Source organism: Pocillopora damicornis, chromosome 4 (assembly GCF_964200805.1).
Source record: "Pocillopora damicornis chromosome 4, jaPocDami1.2, whole genome shotgun sequence".
NCBI classification, from domain to species: Eukaryota; Metazoa; Cnidaria; class Anthozoa; order Scleractinia; family Pocilloporidae; genus Pocillopora; species Pocillopora damicornis.
Window position 1 is genome coordinate 3,350,097 of NC_142673.1, and position 9,644 is coordinate 3,359,740.

The 9,644-nt window shown below is 38.7% G+C and overlaps 1 protein-coding gene across 1 annotated transcript; it reads left to right on the forward strand.

Moving 5' to 3' along the window:
• The first annotated feature begins 209 nt into the window (after positions 1–209).
• LOC113669776 (uncharacterized) lies at positions 210–6,539 on the forward strand. Its single transcript, XM_027185852.2, has 6 exons — positions 210–2,003; positions 2,399–2,555; positions 3,199–3,394; positions 3,685–3,896; positions 4,265–4,432; positions 4,659–6,539. The coding sequence occupies exons 1-6, from the start codon at positions 323–325 to the stop codon at positions 5,086–5,088; spliced, it is 2,844 nt and encodes a 947-aa protein (XP_027041653.2). The 5' UTR covers positions 210–322; the 3' UTR covers positions 5,089–6,539.
• The last annotated feature ends 3,105 nt before the right edge of the window (positions 6,540–9,644 follow it).

Here is a 9,644-nt window from a genome sequence, read left to right on the forward strand (position 1 = left end):
TTTTTAACGTTAATTTTTATAGTATAATCAGTTTCTAAAAATTTGTTGATTCGAAATCAGTTTTGATGCATTTTAGCCTCAAATCATCATTTGGGATATCTCTGTTTTGACGCTACAGACGAAAATAAAGCGAAAATCTTGAAGACTTCCTCTTAAATTACGCTTGCTCCATTTATCTGCCTTGACATGTTATATTTGAAACGGACCTCACTCTCGTGAAAAAATCACGGAATCGCCACTCCTGTGATATGCTTCGAGAACTATAGAATTTTGAACGTCATAAATTTAAATACAATACTAGGGTCTGTTCAAATAGTAAACAATGTTCAAACGACACGGGAAGTCTGCCGCTGCCATTAAGCAAATTCTTAAACACAAGATGCCTGTCAAGAGCGTCTCACAAAAACGTCGCGAAACCGTCGAACAGACGGACAAACCGGGGAATGTTTGGCATGACAAGGCTTCCAACGCGCTCGAACGGGCCAAGATGCACTTTGATTCTTCATGTACCATCGTCCGGAATCAAGCAAAGATCATTTTCGACAAAATGGATCACTTGAGCGGACATTCTTCGGCTGGTTACGCTGCAGTTGCGGTGATAAAAATTCTCGCCATATTTTTCTTGATTGTTGTCGTGGTCGAGTGCATATTTAATTTTCGATCTTATTTCTGGTTGTTGTGCGGATATATGTGTTCTCTCTTATATTTCGCTGTGGTGATAGTAGTGCGAGGCGCTAACATGATATTGGTGAGCGCATGGGCTACTTTTAAGTACGTCTTCTTCTCCATCGGGAAAATGCTTTTGGCATCGACAAGAATTTCCATATATTACTTAAGGTCCTCCATGATATTCGCTTTAAATGGCCCGGTTACTATTGAGATTCCCACACGATGGACCTTGAATTTGAGCATCGACTGGAGAAGTTTTTTCGAGCTGCTTTGTTTGTATGGAGCAGTGAGAATGGTGTACTTTTGGATCAAATATGGCACAAGAAGTTTAAGTCACAAGCCGGTTTACAGCGCTGTTAAAGAGGCCAAAAGGCATTTTTATACTGTGTCAACCATCTACACTAATCACGCAAAGATTATTCATGATAAACTTGATCGTTTGAGCCAACATTCACTCGCTGGTTTAGCAGCGACAGCGGCCATAAAAATTTGTGTCATGTTTGTTGTGACGGCCGTTGTTGTCAAGTGCGTGTGGATAATGCTAGGATATCTTTCTACTAGATCAATCCAGCTCTTGTATGATGCAGCGATGTTTATTATTAAAGGCAAGAGAATGCTCATGAATCATATGAGTGCCTCCTTTGAGAATCTCTTGATTTCCTTTTGGAAAACTTATAAGGGATCAACTATAGCTAACTTTTCATGTTACCTTATTAGTATTATGCAAATTTGCATTATGTGTGGTGCACTGATTACTCTTTGCTCAAAGACCTTGAACAAATATAGAGGAACAATTCAGCAAGCCGTCAGTTTCTGGAATGGTTTCTATCACAGTGCTGCTACTCGGGCCAAGAAATGCCTGTGTTCTTTATTTACCGCCGTCAATATCCAATCAACGCTAATTCAAATCAAAATTGATCGTTTGATCGGACATTCGTCGGCTATTAACGCGATAGTAAAGGCGATCAAAACTGTAGCTATTTTGTTTATGTTACGATCTTTCGCTTACTTCCTTCAATTGGTTGTGGCATACATCATCAGAGTTCCAAGCATAATCTGGGAAAATGTGGTTGCTATTTTAGAATATGTTCGAAATGCTAACTCGGAGATCTTCCTTGCACTCACCAGACTTGCCTTTAAGTGCCTAACATCGATTTCTTCGCTTTCTTCGAATTGCTGCACTGTTACATATTACCAAATCAATTTGATCTCGAACTCTGTCGTCAGTTTAACAAACAGTTGGAATGGTATTTTACTGGTATGCTTCTTGTTTGGGGTACTGGTGCTGGTGTTACTCCTCAGAGCTACAGCTTTTACTAGCAACTTGTTAGGAGGTAACGTACTTGCTGTTGAATGGTAGGCCGAGGCTAAAATATGTAACTGATTGCCAACTGTGGGGACTGACATACCGATCAGTTGACGTGACTGACTAACTGACTGACTAGCCGACTGACCAATTACCTACGAAAAAATCGGTACCGCCGAGTGACTGACGGGCTGATTGACAGGATGAATGACCGCCTGGTCCATGGTGGCAACCTACTCACTGGCTGACTTAGTATTTAATAAATGAACTTATCAACTGACTAACTGACTGGCTGACGGAGACGAGGTACCTCAGTTGTTGGCGCGCTAATTCCCTAATCAAGTGGATAGGTTTAATTTCTCGATTGACATGTTGGTCTTTTAAATTATGCAGTGCTCTATTTTCTCCACTTTTCCTCTGCAGCTGGTTGCAAGTCCACGCCTTACTGTTGGCAGTTCAAAGAGAAAGATTCTTATTCGTGGAGAAGTTTTGGCTCTTCCGACAATGTGGCTTTGGAAGAGCTTTATTGTGACGTGGATAATCTAGAAGTTAAAGTGAACCTTAAAGATACTGCATCAAGGTAAGACAAAAGAGGAAAGAGTCAATGCCTAAATATCGCAGTAAGGAGGCACTGTTTCGTTGAGTTGTGATATATTTCGTTTTTGCATTGCGAAGACTGTGTACCGTGTTTATTAGTATGCTAAGGTGATGAGAGGTAAACAGCAGTATTGAACGGCTTTGCACTATTAGGTTTGGCCCATCAATTTGTCAGCATTGCACACTAAAATGCTTTTGATTTTGTTTCCTTACATGATTGGGTGTGATTGTCCAATTTGATTGTCCAATTTTATTGTCCGGTGAATCACAGTTCTGATTAAGAACTTCGTGTAGATTACTAAAGCAAAAGCCATCGTGAGAACTAAGTGGGCCCTTGACTCTCAGTAATACCTTCCCTCAGTCTATCGAAATGTCAGTCTGTAGAAAGGACAAAAATCCCTTTCAAGACCACTTTCGTCGGGACGTTAAGAATACACTATCAGTCATTACTCTTGGGTTCAAACCACTTTCATCAAAGTAACGGTAAGATTATATGCTAAAGCTGATTGCACGAAATCATTTCAACATCGTTTCACCAGAGGCCCGACATGATTATTCCTCATTAAGTTATCATCACCCCAATGTATCGTCTTGGAAGGCATTATGACTTTACTTCTACTCTGTAGTGTTGTTGTGACACCATCATCGCAGATGTCAGTTAATTTCGAGGAGATGTCCATGCACTCACCCCTCTCTACCCGGTTATTGCTCCGTCGATGCTCGACACCATCTTACATACAGGAGCCGAACAACAAGTCATCCACATTCTGGGTTTGGTATTGGAAAGACAACGATGGTTGGAAGAAATACACTGAAACGAAAGTAAGCAATAGAGGGGGAAACTAGTAATGCTTTTTATTCATGAGGGCCAGCAAGGTTTTCAATACAAATATCTGTAACTAGAAGCTTCTGTAAGTTTCTGTTTCTGTGGTATGTTCAAGGGCCTGTGCTTCACACAAAAAGTGCGGTGAATGGCTTCTTGTTTAAGTGTGTGAGCGTAATCGATAACTCAATGCATAATAGGGTTTGGTGAATGCGACACTATTGGCGTGAGTGAAGGTGTTTTTGGAAGAATATTAGGCCAAAAACACTTTGCTTTTCACTTTTTTTAGCAGTCGTCTGGGATTAAGCAAGAGAAGATAGAGGCTGCCTATTTGAATAAAGATCGTATTTATTCCTTTCGAAACGGTTCTCACAATTACATCGTCAAATTCTACGAAACACCTATGTACCAAATGAATACGGACCCACAGTTCCCTACCAAGCGACAAGTTAGAAGGAGACCATTGTTTGTTTCAAAATCAGCACCTGAGAACACAAATAGGTAAGTTACCGCATATTGTGATATGATTATTGCTACTGACTGATATGCAATCCGAAAGAAATATAAGGGACCTGGCCTGCTCGATTGACATGAAGCAACCCCTGTATTGTTGTCGTCTCAATTGTTATTCGATGGGAAGGGATCGGGGCGTTCATTGTGTGAGGTCTTATCATGTGCTCGTTATCATCTGGGAGGGAGCGTGTGTACTTGTTTCAATATAAATTTGATTTGGATTTTGTTAAAACTATCATCACTAGTTCTTAAAAAGCTAAGTTTTTGTTAAGAGCCAGCACGTATTTCCCTGTAACTGGAGCATGTGATTATCGATGTTCCTCTATCTAACACATCTCATTTTTAAATCGTTTTAGGTATCATACGGGCAAGGCTAAGGATTTTGAACGAAGGCGTTTGAGAAAGCACTGCAAAGAATACCGAACTGTAAGTCAACGTTTTCACGAAACATTGCCGGAACTCAAGGCCTCCATATTGATGGTGGAAGAAATTCGGAATGACGAGTTACGCGAGAGATACGAAAGGTGAGACTTAACTCACTATCTTGTTACAAGATTTTTACAGAACTTAGTAGGAACAGCCACCCAAGCACGAAGTGCTGAGCCTTTATTCGAAATAATCTTGTTTTTTCTTCTAGTTTGACTATGCCTGAGTCACAGTCGGTCATTATGTTCACATCGCTTCGCCACCAAACGCTTGACAACTACACTCTTTTACCGATTAACCTTTTCTTTGTCCTTTTCCCATTAGTAAGCGCGAACGAATTCAAAGGAAACTAACATTTACAGGGTACGATGCGATCGAAAAGTTGCTTTTCCATGGTACAACACCAGATGTTGTTGATGCAATCTGCAAACATAACTTTGACCACAGATTGCGAGGGAAGAACGGGACACAGTATGGAGAAGGAAGCTACTTTGCTGTGGATGCCTCCTACAGTAATAACTACAGTAGTGATGATGGCGAGAAGACGAGATACATGTTTCTGGCAAGTGTGTTAACAGGGAAATCCAAGCTTGGACGTAGAAACTTTCGTCGACCGCCTCTAAAAGATCCAAGCAATCCTACTAGCGATTTGTATGATTCTTGTGTTGACGACGAAAATCAACCAAAGATCTTTGTAATTTTTAATGACGAACAGTGCTATCCTTCTTATTTGATTAAATATCACTTGAAATAGGTTTATGTTTCGAGGCCATATGCATCACAATGGTAAACATTCAGGAACAAGCGCTTTCAATAATCCTATCAGTTGCAGGGAGATCACGAAATGAAACCTCATTAAGTAAAGGGAAAAATAGATTTTAAAAAAAGATACAAGGACAAACGGAATTTACTACAGAGTGCTATAGTTTGATAGGCCGTAAAATTTTCACAACGTATAGCGTGAAAGAATAAGCTGTCATTCTGTTAAATGGTCAAAATTATAAAAGTTAATTAAAGATCAGAAATCAGAGTTTATGAAGATTTAAGTACATATGTGCTTTTATATTGGGTAACGCAAATAATTAGCGAATAATGTGCATGCTACTTAAGTTTTTTTTTTTTTAATTCCTTCTGTTAAACCTTAAAACGTTTTCAGTTTTCCATGGGTTTACCGGTGCAAGGAACGATAGGTTTTTGACCAGTCATGGTGCTCGTATTAAATTTTTTTAAATTGAAATAGTTGTTTTGGAAATGAAAATTCCATGGAGATGGAATGATTCCACACAACTAATTTATTAAAAGCATGTTAATGGTGTTATTTATGAGGCATTTTTTTGGTTTTTAAATCATGTTCTATCAGTTTTAATTATAGTCAACAGTTTGGTTTTTAAGTTTTGACCGGTAATAATTGCAACAATCATTGTCAATGATGGACTTGTAATTGATATATGTGTCTATTTGAATGTAAATATTCTACCCACTACGCCAGTGGAGTATCTTTTAATTCAAATGCATCACAAAAGTTCTGATACATGCATATGATTCTGACCATAGTCTTCTCTCTTTGTTGATAAGACATGATTAATTACCAGTGATTACTGTTGCCCCAAGTGGGGCACGGTTTTTTTTTTTGTGATAAGAGCAAACACAAACTGGTATAAGATGTGTAATCTTCTCAGCCCTACTCATAAAAGATGTGCCATCTTAAGAGCAGGATAGGTTGCCCTTGTTACAAAGTCAGAAAAGAAAACTTTAAAATTGTATTTCTTGCTTTTTTTGTTGCTCTTCCAAGTCAATATTCCTGTTAGAAGGCTATGGTGGCCTAACTGGTTAAAACTCTGGTTTATAATTTTAAGTTTGATCTGCCTGTTGCTTGCCTAAATTCAATTTCATAGATCAATAATTGGCAGGAATTGGGAAATAAATCGGTACATGTATGTTATCTAGCAGCGATGTAAAATTATAGACATGAGTATGACCTATGAAGTAATTTGTACCTGATGGACCCTAGAGCACCTTATCTGTGCATTATTAAAAATGTCCCTCTAACATTCATTCACAATTCGTAAAGCAGAAGTACAAAATTAGTTTAGACCAAGAGCACACATAAACTTGCCAAAGACATGCACATACATTGTAATTTTAACCTTGCAAAGCCCAATAAAAAGACTCCTGCCGTGACATGGCTAGGGTCACTTTACCTGATTAGAGTGTTAATTATTACTTTCTTAAGCAGAGGTTTCATTAAGATTTTGAGGTGATGGGAAATGTACAAGGAAGCAGGCAAAATATGTTTTGATTCTGATTTATGTCAGTCACAACATGCCGGAAAAATTATGTTCCCAGCCAGTCAATTTGCCCAGTGTCAGGCCCATGAAACCCCTGCTTAAGCTTATAGTATTCAGTGAGATATTATGGAAGCCAGTGTTGCCATAATGCCTGTTGTTGTTGGTCTTCTTACAGGGCTGGCATCCAAACATTCTTGAGCCATGGAAACCAAAAGTGGAATGTTTTGCTTAACACCTACTTTGAACAGAATTTTACCAAGGGAAAAAATATCACTGGCTTCATTAATTCTTTGCAGGAGGAAAGGAGCTGTCACATGCTTTTCCAAAATCGATGATGTAGCCATGTTTGTTACTCACAAGAAAGTTATTAGCCTTCAAATCACAGTGAGGAAAGCCTTTTGTGTGAATATGTGAAAGGGCTTCTGTCAAATCATGTGAAATAATGAACCAGTCATTTGTTATGAGTGAGCTTTCCACATTCTGTATTGTTGCACTGTTTTTCTGACAAGACAATAGTTTGCTTATTGTTACAGATGTATTGTCTTCCCCTTTAAACTCCATTATTAAGGAAATGGGCTGCTTTTGAAGCTGCACACCTATTATGGTTGGGATATTTTTATGTGCGAGTGCCTGCATAATGTGAGCCTCCTTCATTATCTCTGTGGTGTCCTGCATGGGAGACTTTTTTTCCACAACCTTTATATCAAATCGTGTGTACTGTCTCAGAAGGCATCGACCATAGGATCCTTCTCCCAGTATTATATTCTCTCCATTGGTTGGAAGAAGTTCAGTATGATTGATTAAGTTTACAGTGGATTATTTGGTACTTGCATTCCTTTTAAGAAACTGGAAAATGAAGGCAAATATATTATAGAGAGTGTGCTTAAATAAATGCTAGATTGCAACACAAGTAAAGGTGAAGATTGTTGATCTCATTGTTTGGCATGCAAATTACTGCAAAGTAACTAGAAACATTGCTCCTCCTCCAGATGGACTAGACATTAGCATTGGATTTTATTTTTTTCTTGGCGTGCTCTATGCGTTATGTGCGTTATATGATACTACTTGGGATAAAATTACAAACGTGCTTTATTCTTACCGCCCAAATTTGCAATTGTGTTTTATTAGAACTGTCAAAGGCGTTCTAACCCTGGCTTTACAGAGATGCAATCGACCTCAGAAAACGAGAAAAAGAAATAAATATCATCAAAAGTATACAAAGTTTGCCTGTATTACTTCTGAGATTGCTCCAATTAGTATTTGGTAGTCTATCAGCCGTTAAATTATTGCTTCTGAACACTCGCGTGACTCGCGTGTCAAAATGGCGGACACTAAGTTGAATTACGTGACTGCGAGTTTTCAAAATTCCCACCTCTTAAACAGTTTTAATTTGTCTTTTTTCCAAATAAATAGGAACCTGTGGGATTACTTTCGTTGATAGCGGTTGGAACCAGGTAAAGGCTAAGATGTTTTCGGGCGAAAACCATGATAGAGGAAGCAGCTTCGCAGAGACAAAACTTGATTTAATCTGCCTAGCACATCTCTCTTTTTTTTGGCAGCCATTCCAAGTGGGAAAACGATGAAAAACGTCTCAAATATTCATAGCGATAACTGCATTTTGATTTGCCTTGTGTTTAGTGGTGGGAATTTGCTCAAGAAAGCAACCGACGAATTTGGCGCCTAAATTAACTGTTTTTGGCTGTTGAGAGTGTCATATTACGCTGCCATAATTCAGTCCGAGAGAGATGGTAGTGATACACATTTCTGCCAAGTATGAGAAAAATCCCTCGCAAAATAGCTAAGTTATTCTAAATTTTGTGAAAATATGGGTTAAAGACAGGGTGACCCAGGCCTTAATTAACCTGAGATCCCTCAGCCATCTGTACACGCGAGCAGATGCCAATAAGTCCCGGTTCATGTTCTTGGCCTAATAATATACATGGAAAAATTACTTAGTTCTGATTGGTTAAGATAAATGCAGTTTTCAGGTAATTCAGTGCAGAAGAGAGTTAATTCAGTGCAGAAGAGGGTTAATTCAGTGCAAAGAAAGAAACAAACCAGACATTCTGATTGGTCAATAATCAAAGAAACTCACAGATAGCCAATCAAATGCGAGCCCTGGATGTCACAACAACATTTGAAAATTTGAAAATTTGAAAATTCCAAGCGAAACAATGGCCGGTGTTTTAAGTAGGCTTTCTTTCGCCACGGCAGCTGAAAAACAACTTAAACAACGAAAACGCTGTAAAAGGCACTGCTTTTTGGTTGTCGGTTTGGAAAAAGTGGTGTTTAGAGAAGGGAATTGCCGAGGAAATCGAAAATTACGAGCTGAACCAGCTTAATACTTTGCTCGAGCGATGAAACGCCGAAATTAAAAACAAACATGGTTAAACCTCGGAAACGACGATTCCGTTTCATCGAAATTGATTCGGACACAGACTGAACAATTCCTTGAACTGTTTAGCCGGACTTTGAACTTTTTTGATGTGAAGATATCATTGCATAATTTAGTTTTGATCGTACGCGGTTGTTTTGACCGAACGCAAGGTTTGAATAACTTATTTTTGCACTTGACGCGCGCGCCTTGCTTATGTTTAATTCTGATAAGTCTTCTCGTATTTTTCCATGTATATTATTAACACGTAATCACATGATTTTTTTCGTGCAATTTGTAATAAACAAGCACTTGTTAATTTTTTAAAAGACCACAAATTGTTAACACAAATTTTGTTAGTCTTTAAAAAAATTTACTCGTGCTTATTTATTCCAAATTGCTCTCGAAATCATGTGATTACCTATACAAAGTCCTAGCAGGTTCGTATGTAATGGGTGGCTCCAGCTATCGAAGACCGCCGCCGAAGTCAAATCGAGTTACTGCCCGCTATTATGATTCATGTGTGGATAACGAGTCGGAGCCAACGATGTTTATTGTCTTTGACATCGATCAGCACTACCTAGAGTATGTCATTCAGTATGAGTCTGATTAGATGCGTCTGAAAGGATTCAATTGGTTGAGAACAAT

Excerpts from the sequence above, each read along its gene's own strand:
- LOC113669776 (XM_027185852.2), top strand. The coding sequence starts at position 323 with ATGTTCAAACGACACGGGAAGTCTGCCGCTGCCATTAAGCAAATTCTT. Across the intron at positions 3,897-4,264 it reads GCACCTGAGAACACAAATAG|GTATCATACGGGCAAGGCTA; the intron begins GTAAGTTACCGC and ends AAATCGTTTTAG. Across the intron at positions 4,433-4,658 it reads TTACGCGAGAGATACGAAAG|TAAGCGCGAACGAATTCAAA; the intron begins GTGAGACTTAAC and ends TTTTCCCATTAG.